General features: G+C 50.5%; 1 protein-coding gene across 3 annotated transcripts; it reads right to left on the reverse strand.

Moving 5' to 3' along the window:
- Positions 1-224: 224 nt before the first annotated feature.
- On the reverse strand, positions 225-16,813 carry METTL22 (methyltransferase 22, Kin17 lysine). 3 transcript variants are annotated; one of them, XM_090277039.1, is made up of 11 exons: positions 16,728-16,813; positions 16,053-16,219; positions 14,204-14,584; positions 9,439-9,479; positions 9,206-9,350; positions 6,344-6,415; positions 4,742-4,795; positions 3,692-3,772; positions 3,336-3,438; positions 2,027-2,195; positions 225-330 (listed from the first exon to the last, which is right to left on the reverse strand). In XM_090277039.1, the coding sequence occupies exons 2-11, from the start codon at positions 16,156-16,158 to the stop codon at positions 295-297; spliced, it is 1,188 nt and encodes a 395-aa protein (XP_090133165.1). In that variant the 5' UTR covers positions 16,159-16,219; positions 16,728-16,813; the 3' UTR covers positions 225-294. The 3 variants fall into 3 exon arrangements, with proteins under 3 accessions (XP_090133165.1, XP_090133167.1, XP_090133166.1); XM_090277041.1 differs by lacking the exon at positions 16,728-16,813 and adding an exon at positions 16,562-16,605; XM_090277040.1 differs by lacking the exon at positions 225-330 and having other exon boundaries at positions 2,146-2,209.
- Positions 16,814-17,874: the final 1,061 nt, after the last annotated feature.

Here is a 17,874-nt window from a genome sequence, read left to right on the forward strand (position 1 = left end):
CGAAATGCAAGTGGAAGCAAGTTGAGAACATTTGCCTAACTTGACTGAGCAGCTCTCTGAAATGCCCTGCAACACATTCCAAGTCAGCAGCATGAAAACACAACCGAAGGAACCTCCAGCCCCCAGCAATGCTCTCTGGCTGCCACTGAGAGGCAGCACCTGCGGTCTTGGGTCATACAAGGTCATAATTGCTACATTTAAAAAATGATAACATCTCAAGCATATCATGCTGTGAGCCTTTGATTTTATTAGAACCCATCAGAAGAAGAGTCAAGGAGCTGTGCTTGCAGAGCGTCACGTCACTGGTTCCACAAAGATCTTCCACAGCTCCTGCAGCACAGAGAAAGGAGAAGTGCCCCAGATGCACAGATGAGGCTCCATAATTTCATAAAGGGATGTAATTAGCAAAGAAGAAACATGTAAGCCTGGGGAAGCATGCAAACTACTGCAGGAATGGGCACTCTGGGCTGTTCTTTCTGCTTCACTGGGGAGGAGAGGCTGGATGGGTAAATCCTGGCATGAATCCAGGAGGCATCAGGATGCCGCATGGTCAAAATGGACCAGAGAACGGCAGCAAGTCGCCACAATTTCTCCATTTAGGGAGGTCTTTGGTGTCATGTACCATGGCTGCCGAATTCAGAAGCAGCTGATTTTCTTGGCCGCAGGTGAGAATGTACAACTACATGCCAGGTTCTTGGTGGAGGCCTCACATCCTCTGTTAGCCGTCTACTGGGAGGCTGACAAGCAGCGGGGCTAATGGGCAGGGAGGCTGCCCAGAGGCAGGGGAGCAATAAACGGAAGGAGAAAGTTAGGGAAGAAGACTGACAAGATTCACTTGAAATAAGGTGTTGGAGAAAAGCTCTGCGAACAGTCTGGACCTCCAGGAAGATGAACAAGTGGGGCCTAGAGCAAATTAAGGCTGAAGCATCGCTGGAGGCAAAAATGACACAACTGAGCTGTCTTACTTTGGGCAATCTTGACAGGCAGGGTTCTTTGGAAAAGACAGTAACGCTGAGAAAAATAGAAGGCAACAGGAAAAGATGGAGAAAAATATGAGATGGGCCGACTCCATAAAAGAAGCCACAGGCCTGAGTCTACAGGAGCTGAGCAGGGCTGCTGAGGACAGGACAGTGTGGCACCACTCATTCACAGGGTTGCCAGGAGCCAGAGCCGACTCCACAGCACGTGCACACAACACCTCCTTGCAAGCGGCAGCCGCACAAATGCAATGCTTTGCTGGCTTCGGGAATAGGACAGGAGCATGAGAGTGAGGATCCTGTGCCAGCCTCCTCTTCTTCCTCCTTCGAACCAGGCCCATGTTGCCACAGACCCAGAGAAAGGGAGGCCACAGCCAAGAGGTAAAGAGTACAAAAGACATGAATTCTGGAGCTTTACATTTCAGTGAATCTAGCTCCTGGTAATAATATTACAGAATTTTCAAGGGTAATTTTGACTTTTCAAATTTTCTCCAAGTGCTGGGTTTAAAAACAGTGCCCGGAAGTCACGTGGCTCTGCTGTCCCCTGGCTGAGTGCCTTACGGTGGTGGTAACCGAGACAGCAATGAGAAGAGCTCAGCATGACACCTGGCCCAGGTGTTGTCATTAGGATGATAACTTAAGAGGCCTAATATGACGGAATCCTACTGTGCAGGGTCAGAAGGGTCATCAGTCATCAGACAAGCCTGCCTAGTCCGAAAGGCCAGCGCATTTCCTCTGTGAGGATGTGACCATCAGCCCTGGAAGTCCCAGCATCAAGGTCTTCAACCCAACCAAGGGCCCCCCACTGACTTCCTGCTTCCCCAACAACCTTCCGCCCTCAGTCCTGCTTCCTCTGGAGTCTCAACTGCCCACAGGGAGAGCACATGCTATAAAGTTGATAATTCCCCTGGCAGGCGCACCCCTGGGCACGATGAGTGTTAGGAGCAGGGTGAGATCCCGCCACAGGCTTCACTAGAGAGAGCACTTTGCTGGACCCCACAGCGTCCTGCCAGAGCAAAGGCGGCCCTGAGGCAGGCGGCTGCACCTACCAGCTGCCGGATGCGCTCATACACGAGGTGCTGCGGGAAGGAGGCTTCCACTGGCTCCACCGTAAAGCGCAGCTGGCCGTCCCTGAGCTTCTCCAGCTGGTGCAGGGAGGAGTGGAAGTGGTCATAGGCCTCACACGTGACGTCCAGGTGGCTCAGAGTGAAGTTCAGCCTGCAAACAAGCAGCTGACACTGTGCCCGTCACCACTGGGAAGGTCTGGTTGTTTCCTCACAGCCTTCCCGCTGCCTCTGATCGCACGCCGCTGAGTTCTCACTGAGTGCTTCGGTGAGTGCTGAGCATCTATGCGCACTGCCTTCCTGAGCCTGTAGGGCAGCCTGGGAAGTGGACGTGGCCACCACCTACGTTTCACAGATGTAGAAACCGAGCCTCAGAGAGGTTAGTCATGTGCTCAAGGCAACAGCACTGCCCCACGGAAGTATAATTGGTGCAAGAGGTGGACACAGACCAATCCTGAGGCTGGGACTCTGAGTGCGTCTGCTCACTCCCCTACCTGCACCCAGCACAGACCTGGGATGGCTTGTTCGTAACTCTTTACGTGATGAACGGACACAGGGCAGTGGCATGGGGAGGTGCAGAGGCCCGTGAGAACCTGGTGGGTGGGAGGGCGTGCTGGGAAGCTGGCAGCGGTGGGGAGGCTTCGGAGGGGTGACGCCAGAATGGAGTCCTCACAGAGCACCTCTGGCTGGGCCCCTCACACCTTTCTACCCCTTCGTGTGCAGCAGGATTCATGTGAAATTCAGACTCTTTGCCTCTTTCCCTTTTGGTACATATTCCAAGCTGCCTTCAGAAAAGCTGTGGATTGTCATAAGAATCAGAGAAAACTGTGCACAGAGTGTCTAGCACTGCATCTATTACAAGATGAACATCAGCAGGAGCCCGAACATCTAGGCTATTCAAGTGGAAACGTCCTGGAGGGGCTGTGTCTACATCAGGGAGAGGACAGAGACCTGGGGACCCCGAGGAGACAGAGGGCGGATGTCCCAGAGGAAATGTTCAGTATGGTGGCCACGCGGCTCGGCTCTGGTGCACGGCCTGCATTCAAGTCTGTGACCCCTCACTGACTAGCTGTGGGCCAGAAGGCTCCCTGACGTCCCTTGGACGTCTTCTCTTCATTTGAAAAATGGCAATGGCAGCATCTACACACAGGTGGGGTCGGTATGTGGGTTAAATGAAAAGTAAAGGACATACAACAGGTGCCGACTGAGTGACAATGACAACACCGATGAGGACGCGTTTAGAAGGTGAGTGGCTCTCGGGGCCACCAGCCTGGGCCCCCAGAGAGGAGCTCACCTCTTCTCCACGGAGAGGATGGCTGTGCAGGCATTTTTCAACTTGTGAGCCAGTCGGGAGAGAGTTTTAAACAGAGCATCAGTTAGGTCATCATCGTAAAACACTGTGGGGAGAAAAAAGGTCTTAAGGGAAAACATACAAATAGCAGAGAAACCTACTCCTCAGAGGACCCCATGGACACTATGGACTGAATCCTTACAAACATGGCAGTAACAGTTCTCAGAATGAACACTGCACGTACATGTGGCAGGGTGTCTGGGAAAGATGCTTCCACCATGCAGAGAACTTGGGAGCAGCGGAGATGCTGTGCTTGGCCACATGTGACGAGGACACTGGCTAGGAGGGGACGTTCTCACCTTCGGCTGCGAGCAGTATGGTGGTGTGGTTGTACAGGTCAGAGATGTCTTCTTCTGACCAGCTGAAGGGGACTTCAGGGTCTGTGAAAAAAGAGAAAAGGATGTTCCGTGCTCCTGCCTTTCCCTGTGGGCTACCAATTCTCACTGACTGACTGAAAAGAGGCCTCAGGAGAAGAAATGGGGCTGGGGGCTGCTCGGGGCGGTGGGCACTGCCAGGCAGCCCCGAATCCCGGGGCCCCAGCATCAGGGACAGGGCTGCCCATGCAGAGACCCACAGTGAAAAAGGTGCCCTTTCTGCTAGGGGGCAGCTGCAGTCAGTGAGGGGCAGGCGGATTTTGGCCTCGCCAGTACCCTCTGCAGAACTTCATCTGTACCTGCGTCCATGGCTCCTGACCCCTGATCTCTGGGTTTCAGATTCCGCACTAGAATGGTTTCCTCAGAGGATGGCTGGGGAAGTGACAGGTCCTAAGGTATGCTACATGCCTGGTTGATAGGTACTCAACAAGCAATGATCTTCCCCACCTGATGCTTTACAGGGAAAAGAAGTTTTCATACAAAGAAAGAGAAGGAGTGCAGGTGAGAAATCATTTGTATAATAAATTTAGGAAATCCCTCCCTAGGGCCCTGAAGCCATTCGGCTGACGCCCTGCTGTGGGCAGAGGGTAGGGCACTGAGTGGAGGCAGTGGCCTGGCCCCACTGCTTGCAGAGAAGTGGTCTGAGCCCTGGAGTCCGAGGCTTGAGTTCACACCCTGACCCTGCCAAGTACCAGCTGTGCAACCCTGGGTAGGCATTTACCCTGAACATCGGTCTGCACTCATTATTCAAGGATTATTGTACCCACTGTACAGTGATACTCTGAGGTCTGAATAATATGAATGCAAGGTGTCCAAGAATGAATGTCATCTGTCACTTTTCAGAGAGAACTTGCTGTGAACTGTGGACTATGACATCAGCCAGGGCTCTGCTGTCAGTCAAGGCCACAGGGCCGATGGCCTTGAGCTATTACTAGGAACCACTGAATGAAATGGGGCATGAGAGGAAACACGCACCTGTGCAGAGGTCGTCTTTCAGCCAGTCCAGTTCTCTGACCTTAACTACACTGCCTGTAAAAACAGAAACAAACAGAACTTCCCAAACTCTATCAGCCATTAGGACGAAAGAGAAACTTTACACTGTAGACCAAAATCCATCCACCCACCCACCCTCCCACTCTCCACCCCTCCCTTCCTCCCATCCATCCATCCTCTCACCCTTCTGTTACCCTTCCTCCCTCCTTCCTACCCATCCATCTTCCTACTCATTCATATATATCCTCTCTGTCTTCTATTCAACCAACCATCCATCCAACCATCCAGCATTTTTTGAGTTAAGTATTAGGACCTATGCCAGACACAAGGAATACAAAGATTTATGAGACATGTGCCCGTCCTTGGGGACTGCAGCTGAGGAGGGACTGGCAGAGTGGTCATGGCAATGGTAAAAGGGTGCAGTGCCAGGTGCGCAGGGAAAGAGGCGCTCGTGTCAGATGGGGGTGTCAGAAAAGGCTCCGAGAAGGCGAATCACGCCTGCTTCTTCTTTCTGGTCCTTTCTGACTGATTCCTGTACACCAAGCATTCAACAAAGAGCACCGCAGTGGGGATCACAGGCAGGGTCCCTGCTCCCATGGGCATGTGGTCCAACGGGATGGCAGACACCAATCAACCAGTCACGTAAACAAATGTCAAACGCAATGGTTCAAGAAGTCATGAGTGTCTGTTAGAGGGCTGTGACCTCATCTGGAATTCTGGAGACCTGAGCATAATTAGGAACCAACAGGAAGAAGAGGGAGATAGACAGGGAACAGCAAGTGCACAGGATCCAAGGGAAGGGGAACCTCCAACAAGGCCAGGATGGTTGGAGTGGAGGAACCACTGTGTGGGAGGGACCACAGGCAGGCAGAGACCCTGCAGGATCTCAGACAAGCAAAGGAATTCAGTATGTACTCAAGAGAGCAATGGGAAATCTCTAAAAAATCTGGTAGCTGGAATGACCTGATCTGAATCTGGAAAAGTGCCCCAGGCTGCTCAGAGGAGGAAGGTCTGGGCAGGCAGTCCAGTGAGGAGCTGGCTGCCAGCATATATCACATAAGCTTATTTCTGCAGGTGGTGCAGAACCTGAAGATCAAGCAGATGGCGGGGCAGGGGAGACACTCTAGAGGGAAGAGCACGTGAAATGAGACCTTGGCTCACTGGATGCAGGGCTGGCGCACGACTGTCAGGAGAGGAGGCAGGAAAAGCAGGCAGGGGCTGGACCAGGAGGTCTGGGAGCCAGAGGAAGAGCTCAGACTCTACCACTTGAAGGGGTCAGGCTTGCATCTAGGAGGGTCACTCTGGATGCTACGTGGAGGACAGCTCGGTCAGACAGGGACCTGGGGTGATGAGGTAGGGGACCACTGCGATGTCCAGGAGGGAGAGGGCTCAAATAGGATGTGGCGGTGGGCATGGGAAGGGGAGAGGATGCAAGGACAGAATCATGTAGGATCTGAAGCTACGAGAAGCTAAGACTATGTCTGCTCCCGGCATTCCCCATTGCCCAGGGTCATGATCCTGGGTATTCGTCCCACTTGCCAGAAAGAGACACCCCTCCCAGGCAGAAGACCCACTGGGCCTCACCTCCAGAGGCAGTCAGGTGGCTGTTGAGGGCAATGTTTCGCTGGCACATGGCCAAGAGATCTGCACCGACATCTGGAATGACAGAAGGGTGCGCCATAAAGCATCAGCCGTTACACTTCTATCTCAGAGTTTTTGCTTGGAGAGAGCTGGTACCAACAGCATGACGACTACAGAAACATGTGAAGCTCAAACTAGAGTAGTGTCTCCTGTGTGTTTTACTGCCGAAGTTAAACATGTTCACCGTAGGCTCTTTTTAATGAACTTTTCTTTAAAAGATGATCATTCTGGTGGAGACACTCTACGTATGCCAGAGGGAGGGGTGAGAGCTCCCCTTTTCTGCATTTTGTGAGCTTAGGAAACCTGCATGGCACTTCCCACAGTCCACCCCAAGTGCTTCTAACAACCTCCTCACCTGGTATCATGGTTCCCATCTCACAGATGAAGTGACTGGCGCAAAGTCATATAACTATTAAGAGCAATGGCTGAGATTTGAACCCAGGTATCTTTGACTCCAAATCTAGGCCTGCTCTTTGACACCACAGAAAACAGACCAGAATTAGAAGGCTGTTAAGATGTGATTAATGGATATGCAGAGCAGATGCAAACAGGCTGGAGGCACGCTCTTCTGTGAATGATTCACTGCCATTGCCGTCTGCATCTTCCCCCAGCCACCTGCTACTCTGGCCAGGTGAGGACTCCTACTGTTCCAGCAGAACTGAGCGGCAGTACAGTGAAGCCTTGCTGTAGGTGGTGAGGGGGCGGGGGTTGAGGGTCGAGGGGACAGCACTTTGCCAAAAAATTAATTTTCAATTAAGAAAACTTATGTGTGGAAGATACAGAAAGTCTTGTTAATGACACCTGCCTGTCCACCATGGCTGTGACATCCCACGTGCTGTCTCCATCCCAGGGACTGTGTAGAGCTTGGTAAAGGGGGAGAGCTCCCTGCTCACGAGGGGACTCACCTGTGCCTTCCTCTGGCCACTGGGTGAAGAGAATATTGATGGTGTGTGCCTGACAGCACATGATTGATTCAGAAGTTTCTAAGCCTCTATGATAGCTTTGTCAAAACAGATCTTGTGTGGGATTCTAACATATGAAACAGTTAAGAGAGTGGCAGCTCTGACTGGGTGGGGGTGGGAGCCCTGGAGCCCTGGGGCTGTTCTCCCACCCCTTATCACATATGACCTCGGCCAGCCATTTGATCTTAGCCTCAGTCTAACCCATTTGGGCAAAGGATGGTAACACGCTCCCTGGCGACTGCCCAGGGTCACTGTGAAGTTACGAGCAGGTACTGATGTACATGAAAGGCTTTACTAACTGTGACGTGCCATCCAAGTGCAAGCTCTCTTCTTATGTTGGTAAATCGCTCTCAAGGATAAGACAACTTGATTCCATCTTGCTGTCGGGCACAAGGCACAGAACATGGCTCTTGGTTCCACTGAGAAGGGCTCGTGGGCAATCTACATGAAATTGTCAAGGAGCATCAAACAGGGTAGCTGCCTAAGGACCCCTGAACGTGGTTAACCCAGGATATCTGAAAAGTATGCCCAAAGCACAGGCAATCCTAGCTTCTTCCCCTTTCCTGTCTCTGGCGCAAGAGACGCAGCCCACGAAAACAACTAGGAGTCAATGAGATGCAAACCACCTCAGCAGATACCATTTTCAACTAGTGTATATTAAAGGTTTAAAACATAATAACAATAATACTTCCCTGATGAGATAATACTCTCATAAACTGTTAACACTGTTCCTAGAAAAGCATGTTGGCAAGTCTAGAGCTTAGGTGACAGCACCATGCTCATGTCAATTTGCTGGTTTTCATTAAGCATGGTTATGTAAGATGCTACTGTTGAAGGGAGCTAGTGAAGGGTGCACTGTATGACACTTTCTGCACTATTTTAGCAACTTCTGTGTGTCTAATGTTATTTCAAAATTCAAAATTAAAAAGGAAATAAGTTGGCAATATGTATTAATAGCTTAAGAAAGGTCACACTGACTCCTAGGAATCTTGTCTAACAATGAACAAAGGTGCTCGTTGTGGTGCAAATGACAAATGCAGAACAAACAAAAATATCACAGGAACAACCAAAAATGCCCAGCAAAAGAAAAATGGAAAAAAAAGAAGAAATATTTACCTGGTCATTAAAATCCCATTTATAAATAATTTTTAATGACATGGGAAAATACTCTTAAAAATGTTTTTCAATTATTTTTGGAGGATACAGTACTGAATATATATAGAGTTTGATAGCAGCTATTGTCTGGGAGTATGTACATAAAGAGGAAAAAAACTGTAAAAGAAATACAGTCAAAATATAGATTCTAAAACGTATGCGTCCAAGGACAGCAGCTTGATCTGCTTTATTCACTCCTGGATCTCCTGCATCTAGAGCCACAAGTAGGTGCTCAATAAACTGCACAGGCTTGGCTGAATCTGGGGATTCTAAAATTATGAGTAATTTTTATTTGCTGTTCTCCACAAGTTTTCCACTAAGAGTAAGCAAGGTTTCTATAACTGGGAAAAAAATAACAAGCTTGTTTTTAAGCCTTATAAAAGGCACATTGTTTGTGGTTTCCCACATGTTTGTTCTTTTATGGGGGTGTGATCAAAGTTATGAACAGAGCCTCCGGCACCGTCTGAAGTGGGCTCTGCGCAGCAGCCAAGGACAGGGTGTGGCTAGGTCATTCTGACATTATTGAGAAAACAATGGAGAACGGAGGGTGGAGAAAACCATGCAACAGGATGGCAAAATCACTAGCAGCCAACGTCCCATTTCCACTTCAAACTCACTTTTTTACACTATCAGTCCACTACACTTCATGAAGAGACACTTCCCCTGAGGCGGAGATGGTGGGTGTTACCTGTGCAATACACGGTCTGCGCCACGGTGGCTGTGACGATGCTGGCGAGCCCTGTGCCTGCCCCGAGCTCCAGCACGGTGCGCCCCTGGAAGAGGTCCCACTCGAACAGAATGTAGTCAGCCAGGAACAGGGCGCCCCGCCACACCTGGAGGGAGATGGGCAAGGATGGATAGGTGACGTGAGGCTCCGGGGAGACCCTTCAGGGCCATGGGAGGTGGACAGGACCTACCCACCTGCTTGCCAACATCATCCAGGGGCGTGGCCATGGTGTGTTCTGGTCAGGATGAAAATCAAGAGAGAAAGGGCCGCTGTGAAAATGGGGATGGACACAATACAGACAGAGGAGGAGACAGCAATCTCCACACATGGTGGGATGCGCACTGGGATTGACTATCTAAGGAGCAGCAGAAACTCAGGCTGTGCTACCAGCTGGGAGGGGACATCTGAGTGTCACTCACAGACCAGCCACCAGGGCTCACTCTCAGACAGCTGGATCTCGCTGTCCGCCAGTCTGAAGACCAGGGTCACAATAGCTCAACCTAATCAAACATGCACATCCACATTCTGCTTTTAATGTTTAATAACAGCTTACTAAAATTGTCAATTTATGTTGTTGTGATCCACTGTATGCTTCTAATAATCACAACTCATCCCAAAATACTTCCTTACACTTAGAACCACATGCGAAGTTAACAAAATAAGCTTTGAGCTGTGTACGTATATCCTTTTTCAGGTGAAGAGAAGTATGTTAAGAAATATTCTCAAGCACAAAATATGGTAGGATGAAATCTGGTGGTGGCTGTTGGAGGAAGAGAATAGAAATATGAGACCAAGGAGAAAAGAAATGATGGCAAAGATTTTTGCTGTTAAATAAGAACCGGCTCTTATATTTTTAAGTGAGATGGTGATGGCTGTCAAATATAAGCACCCAACACAAGCACAGCAGGGCAGCTTCGCATGCTTACTGGACTTGCAAGAATCAAACCACAAGTTCCCAACAAACAGGAGACGGGACTGAGGGACCTAAGGAGAGGAGGAGACAGCAAGGAGGTAGTGTGGGTGACGCTCCCCTCCAGGAGGGTCTGCCCCTCCCTTGGTTGCTTTTGGTCCCCTTAAGCACTCAAGGTATGAGCATCTCTCTCTCTGTGGCAAGGGTTCTGCCATGTTTAGAGATGAGGGCTATTCATACAGCTTAAACTAACTGCTTTGTCTGGTGCTCACCTGAAGCAGCGGCTGTCTGTCCCCAAGCCAGGTGAGAAACTGGCTGCATGTGGTCCTCCTGGGGCCCAGGCCACTGCTCTGCGGGTTTCGCTGGAACAAACCTGACCAGAGATTTCTGCCCTTCAGGCAGACTTAAAACCTGATCCCTGAATAAAAGATGATTAATGCCTTGCCCACAGCATCTTGGCTGGACTTGACACTGGGCTTTGGAAGAAGCCACTTTTAGTAAAATACGCTTTCAGAAGGACTTCAGATTGCTAATGCCCAACATGTGCCCACTTGGTTTCAAATTGGAGCAAAAGTATGTCCACCCAAACACCGACACTGAGTCCCTCACAGACCACTTACGGATGGACACCTCGCCTGAGCCAGGCCTGGGGCTATGGGGATTTTGCTTTCCCTGATCTTCACAATGGCCCTGGGGAGTAGTGACCACCACCGGTTTAACAGAAAAAGACACCGAGACTGACTAGGGCTTGGCACCGCTTGTGAAAGTTATAGGGAAAGCACACCTTCTCCCAGCCAGGCACTGCACTAAATGCTTTGCGAGTAAGATTTCATTTAACCCTCCAAACCACCCAATGGAAGTTCAAGTGTTAGCTTAAAGGTGAGGAAACGACACTGGGGGAGGGGGGCGGGCTGCCCCAGGCCACAGAGCTGGCAAGTGGCAGACGTGGGAGTCCAAGTCAGGTTGCCTGCTGTTTGCCTGCCTCTCCCTCCAGAAGGGAGATGTTCCTCTTCAAGTGGAGGAGGACCTGAATGGGTGCCCAGGGACACAGTTTAAAACACAGGGACTCACTGGGCAGGCTGAAGGCTTGTGTGCGTGTTGGGGGTTGAGGGTAAGTAAAGTGGCCTCATGGGGCCTTGCTTTTACAGCCCTGCTCCAGAGACCCTCAGTGTCGGCGGCCCCACCTCTGCCCCATCCATCTTCTCCAGACTTGCAGCCCCTACGTGCCTCCCCTCATGAGGGCGTCCTGCTGTCTTCCGTTCTTTCCCTCCAGTCTGCCTGGCCCAGCCTCCTTGGGTCTTCTGCTCCCAGCCCCAGGGGCATCCTACCACCAGGATCTTGCTCTAATTTGGTCATTTTCTCTACGGAGTTTTGTGTGGATATAAGTTACGTATTCAAGCAGTTGACTGGCTTCCCTTTATAGAGAATGTGGACTGAGCTCAGGCAGACCTGAGTGGGAACAGGTTTTGTCCCGTTCTAGCTGGGTGGCTGAAATCCTTAGAGCCAGAGCTACAGTCTGCTCTTTTACAAAATGCAGAAATAACATCACCACCTCATTCATGGGCTTAATGGCCTCCTTAACCAGGGTCAAGGTGGGGGAGACACTCCTGCTCCAGTGGAAAGTCACAGTTGATATTTAAGTAATTCCAGTAGCAACATAAGGTCAGAAAAGCCCAGCCTGATGAACACACCCATGACAAACTCAGGGGTTAGCAAATGGGGTCAGACAAATTGTTTTAGAATCTGACCTGGATCCTGCCCTTATGAGTGAGGGTGGTCTCCAGACCTGTAGGAAACCAGACTCTTCCTCAGCCAGTCTCTGTTCTCTCCACTCAAATCAGCTCCCAGGAATTAAAGCTGACAGTGTCATACATTTATTGAACACCTACTATGTGCCAGGCAGTAAAATAAGAGCTTTACACATGCCATCTCTCTTACTTAATTCCTCATGACCAGAGGAGATTATACCCATTTTACAAAGAAACTGAGCTCTGAGAGGTTAAGGGACTTGCCCAATTCACACAGCCAGTGGAGGAGGCACTCGGAATTCGATAGCCTGAGTTCCAGCCCTACCTCTTCAGAGTTCTTTTTGGGTGTCAGTTCCTTTATCTATAAAATGAGGAAAATTGATCATAATTTACTTTGAATCTTGGGTCTGTGGCTTCCTAGCAAGTCCATGAATACACTTTTTAGGTTTTTGATAATCTCCTGGAAAACACATTCTCCACCCCCAGAGAAGTTTTTAAAAATCAGTTTCTCAAAGAGGCCCCATAACCTGAAAAAAAAAAAAAGGCTTGGTTCATGGATCACAGGAAAAGGATAGCTAGGAGAGTGACATCTGTTTAGGACCTACTGTGTCAGGCCCCATAGGAGGCATTTTCTGGGCATTATTTATTAAATTATCACCTAAGCTAGGAAGGCCATTTCACAGGTACAAAAACTGAGGTTCTGGGTGGACAAAACACTTGACCAAGGTCACCTGGCTTGTGAGGGGAAGAAGCCAGTTCAAAACCAGCTCTGTAGGAAACCACAGCACAAGACTCTGTCTCCTACATCACAGTGCTATGGCAGCAGGTGAAATAATTAAGAATTGTGGCTTTAGCTCAAGCACTTGACTACATTTCCACTCTCCGTCCTCAGGACAGGTAGGGACCGATTGACAGTGAGCTGAAATCGGGCACTGGGAGACAGGGAAATGGGCAGGTGGGGAGCAGGCCACGCATCTGCCCTTTCCTGTGGGACTTTATTCTCAGCTTGCACGATGATAAATTCCCAGAATATTAATCACACACACACCAGAGGCCAAGCACTCCTGAAATAACCAAGTCTGCCCCTCCCCTCCTCGGGGAGGCCAAGTGAGGACTGAGCATGAAAGGAGCCATCATTGACCCCTGACCCTGCTCTGAGAACAGAGATTTGCAATGTTCTGATCACATGCTGTGGGTGAGAACACGGGCCATGACCTGGGTATGAACTGTGGCTTGGACAGATTTCTCAGCACCTCTGAGCCTCAGTTCCCTCCTCTGTAAGAAGGGAACATTCACCACGGGAAAGGCTGTGAGGACCAGAGGTAATCCACAGAACACGTGGAGCACGGTTCTGACGTGAATTCCATGTCTGGTACTTGTTGGTACCAGCAGGACAAGGACACCAAGGGTCCCACTGGAGTGGTCTAGAACACAGCCTGCCTGGTGCCAGCAGGCACTCAACAGCTGTCAGCTGAACAGATGGGCGGATGGAGATCAGAGCTGCTATGCTGTCTGCTTTTGAGAGTGCCTCAATGGACTCCATGCCCCCAACTCAGGTCAGTGCCCAGGTTTGCAATGAACAGACTCAAACCAGAGCTCCTTGCCCCAAAATGAACAGTGTTGGGGGTGGCAAGAGTCGTGGCCGTGGAGGCAGATCACGTGGATTCAGAACCTTCCTCACTACCAAGTGGCATGGCCTTGGGCTTTTCACTTCCTCATCTGTACTCCCCATCAGAGGGGGCTGTAAAGAACATGTGAGGTGACATAGGTAACATATCAGGACACTCCTGGAATTTCCAGGGACCTGAAATCCTGGTGTCACCAAACCCCTCTGCTCCACCCCTATGCCTGGGTGGTGGATGCTCTTGATCTTGCCTGCTGAAGCCTCTTTCCCAGCCTACTTCTCCTGCTTCTTTGTCACCTCTCCTTCCCCATCTGGCTCCTAGCTCCCAGCTCCTGGTCAATATGACTGACCCACAAGACTCCTCCAGACTAATTCAGCATCTACCTCCCTGTCCCTCTGCCACACTCTAGCTCCAGACACTCTCATGGCTCCCTGTTGCTGGCCAGGCTGGCTGGTGTTCCACGCCCTGTACCCCTGACCCACACCAGCACTCCAAGCTGGGTCAGGACATCAGTGTGGGAGGCAGCAGCAGCAGCAAGGCTTCCTGGAGGAGGTGATGACGAATGGCTACGATACTCTGGCCTGTGCCTGAACACAGAGCCAACACTTGAACACACTGTGACCTAATCAACATTGTGGTGCTGTCTTAGTGGCAGATGAGCAAGACCTTTATTTACCTATTTTGATGATATCGTGGGTGCTGTTCTCCTGTTCTTCATCTCCCAGGATGTCATCTTCTTCCTGCGTTAGAATCATGGGATGTACCTTGTCTCTCGGAAACCATGCATGCTCAGAGTCAGAGGCAGCTCGCGGTCTTCTCACGACATCCAAGTCCCCGTCTTCATCCAGCTGAGCTCCCACCCCTTCCTGGCCAGTGGCGTCAGTGCTGGCCTGGAGGGAAAAACCCTCACTGCTGCAGCTACTCCCAGGAGGGGACCCGGTGCTGCCTGTCCCAGCAGGAGTGTCCTCTGTGCGAACATTTCCATAATCACCACCCTCAGTCCCTGAGTCTATCTGAGAATCTTGGCTCCACACAAGCTTGAAATGGGACAGAAAAACTGAAAGACAAAACACAAAAGGAGAATATTTCCAGCTGTCTTCTTTTTCTCTTCCTCTCCTTTCAGAAAACTTGGTTTCTCAAAGAGTTTTAAAGGCTAGGTGGAGACATACTAATGCCAGCAGAAGAGGCCCATTTGATTCAGCCATGACACTGGGGCCACCAAAGCGGCCACAACCACCACTGAGAGCAGCTACCATTTGATGAGCATCTACAATGTAGGCCCTCAGCCCACATGATCTTATTTAGTCCTCACAGTTGCTATGAAGATAGTAGTAATGGCTCCATCTAAGAGATGTTACAAGTCTCTACACCAAGGCTTAGAAATTAAGTGAGCTGACAAAGCTACACAACTTTGAAGGTGGCTGAGGCTGCGGTAAGACTCAAACCTAATTTGCTCAACCCCTAAGCTAATGCCCGTCTCACGAGACTTCTGTGTCTTAAGGTGTGGAGGACAGGACAAGGATGCCAAGTATCCTTCACCATCTGTTGGCCAGGAAAGTTTCAGTAAGAGTGTGTGTGTCAAGGGAGGAGGGCTGGTGGCGGGAGGCGCAAGGACTTGAGCAGACAGTCCTAGGCTGGAGTCCTCCATCTTCCCAGGCTGTCTGACCCTGGGCAAGTCACTTATCTGTTCTGAGCCTGCTTCTGGAATGTAGGAGTCTAAACTGAGGCACAAGGGAAGGGGAGTTATTAGTCATAACAGAATAACAAGCTAATAGGCGGTGACCGGAGCTAGGGCAGGTGGCCAGGGAGGGCCTGTCTTGACATGACATCTCAGGAGCCAGGGCTCAGAGGAAAGACCTGCTGGGCAGTGAACAGCAACAGGAAAGGCAGTGAGGGAAGAAGATGGGAGCAGTGTGTAGAAGGCAGAAAGGAGCAGGAAGCAGCCACTGAGCAGTAAGGAAGAGGAAAACAACTGTGGACACAGAGACAGGGGATGGTTTGAGCTGGGCCTTACAAGCCAAGATAGGCGCCCGATTCATTCTAAGAGCAAGGGGAAGCCACTGGAGGGTCTAAATCAGGGCAGTCATGTGATTGATGTATTTTACACTTTCAAGAGATCCCCTTGGCTTCCGGGGAGAGGAGTGGGGGAGACTGGAGGTGAAAAGCCCGGGAGCCCTGGTGGAAGGAACTAGAGGTAGCCAGCCAGGGATGAAGGGCGCTGGACTAGGGTGGTGGGCATGGACGGCTGTGGGCAGGTGGAGCCCCCGTCCGGATTCCCTGTGGGACTGCAGGCTCCCTGGGGCAGAGCTCCGCCCACTCACTTCTGCTTTTCCGGCATCAAGTCTTGGGCCTGTCACAAAGCAGGGACTCAGTAAAGCAGATTACTCAATGAAAGAAAGGCACTTACGAAGTGGTGCGGCACTAACCGTTAATCCAGTCTTCCCAAGCTTTCCCCCCCAAATGAGTAAGAAAACAAAATGGGATCCGCGGGGTGCTGGGTCCCTCCACACACACCGGGACCTTACCAGGCTGCCCTGAGCTGTTCAGCCGCACCATGAGGTGTCGCTGGTTGGGGGTGTAGAGGTGGACGTCGGAGAGCACGGTGTCGCTTCTGAAGGTGACCTCGTCCATGGGTGGGGCGGGAGCCAGCCACCATGGCCCGGGCTCCGCGTTAATGACAGAACAGCTGCACCTGAGAGGTGACGACAGGTCCTCAGGACAGCAGGTCCCAAAGGGGGCCGTGTACAGTCAACCTACCCCAGTCAGGTGGTGAACGGCTTTGTGTCACCTGGGGCAAGTGCTTTCCTCCTCAATTCCTTTAATTTTTCCTAACGGAGACAGTGTCCAAGCCTGGGCAAGGGAAAATAATCCAGCTAGAATTGTATTATTTTGTTTACACTGTGTTCATTTTCATAGTAGTCTCTTATTTATGGCATAGTTTTCTTTCCCTTTTAATTTCCTCCAACTTTATTATGAAGATTTTCAAACACACAAGAAATGGGAGGGTATAGCATATAAACAACCATATACTCACTGGTTAGAGCGACTCAATGCCGATAAACATTTTGTCACATGTACTGGCTGTATCTGAGACTGAGAGTGAGGAGCGGGCTTCAGCACTTCAAGACACGGCCTGGTGCCAGGAGAACGTCCCCGCCCCCACCCCCTAATCCGTCCCACCGCCTCTCCCAGGGGCTTACCCACTACAGACCGCAACCTGGACTCCCACCCCACTCTCTCGCCGCCGGGCTCAGACGGCCGCCATGGTAAGGAGGCCTGCGCAGGCGTGGTCCCGCCCCCTCTGCGTGCGTCCGCCCGCTGGCCCCCTGACCACGCCCACCTGCTCTCTCCGCCCGTGCGTGCCGGGACCGCCGGCAGACGCGTGCAGGTCTAGCCCCGTAGAGTGGTCAGATGGACTCTTAGCGAGAAAGGCCGTTTTAGCACTACAAGCAGGTGCCTGCCTCTGAGAATCTCCTCCAAGGATTGGAGGTGCAAGGGTTATGGTGCTAACTCACGTGTGCTGGAGTGTACATTACCACGGCATCCTGGGCTAATGACATCATGTATGCAGCTAAGGGAAGGTGGACAAGCTGCCAGATGTGTGGCAAGAAGCCAGCTTGCAGGAAATTGCTATCAGGTGGTTATTATTAGCATGGGTATACAAAACAGCCCCTTTTCCAAATGTTGTAGGTTTACCAAAGACTTGATGTATTTTGCCGATTAGCCCTAGAAGATTTTATCCTGGAGAGAGAGCTCTTATTCTAGGACTGCTGAAAGCAGGCAATTATAATCTGTCCCTTGCTTCACACCAGCTTCTGACAGCAGTTGCTACAAACGCAGAGGGATTGCCTCCCTGGTTCTGTGTGAACAGACCCCAAACTGACCTTCAGGTGGTTCAAATCCTCACTGTGGCCACTGATTAATCATATTCACTCATTCAATACATAATTGTGGAGAGCTTTTCACGTGCTAGGTCCTCGGGCAAGTTACTTTACTTCTCTGAAATTTAATTTTCTAATTTTTCAAGTACTAATAGTAATACGTACCTTGAAGTGTTGTACAAATGAGTGAGATATAACATGTGGTAAGTTCCAGGCTCAACTCCCCTCTCCACTTCTTGGTGTGATCTGACAGTATGCGGTGTATTTTAAAGAACTCACCAATTTAATTAATTTTACTAAATCATGTAGATGTAGTGTTGTATGTAATCAAGTGACACTGAGGTAATTCCAGCAGACAGAATTCTTGGACAAATGGGGGGCTGCCGCACGCTCAGGAAAGTCAGCGGAGAGCATGAGACTCCACCGTCCTTTTATTAGGATTTCAAAAGTTACAAAAAATAGAACG

This window comes from Furipterus horrens, unplaced genomic scaffold (assembly GCF_987537825.1).
Source record: "Furipterus horrens unplaced genomic scaffold, mFurHor1.1.pri manual_scaffold_5, whole genome shotgun sequence".
Lineage (NCBI taxonomy): Eukaryota > Metazoa > Chordata > Mammalia > Chiroptera > Furipteridae > Furipterus > Furipterus horrens.

Excerpts from the sequence above, each read along its gene's own strand:
- METTL22 (XM_090277039.1), bottom strand. The coding sequence starts at position 16,158 with ATGGACGAGGTCACCTTCAGAAGCGACACCGTGCTCTCCGACGTCCAC. Across the intron at positions 9,351-9,438 it reads TGGATGATGTTGGCAAGCAG|GTGTGGCGGGGCGCCCTGTT; the intron begins GTGGGTAGGTCC and ends ATCTCCCTCCAG. Across the intron at positions 2,196-3,335 it reads ATCCTCTCCGTGGAGAAGAG|GCTGAACTTCACTCTGAGCC; the intron begins GTGAGCTCCTCT and ends GCTTGTTTGCAG.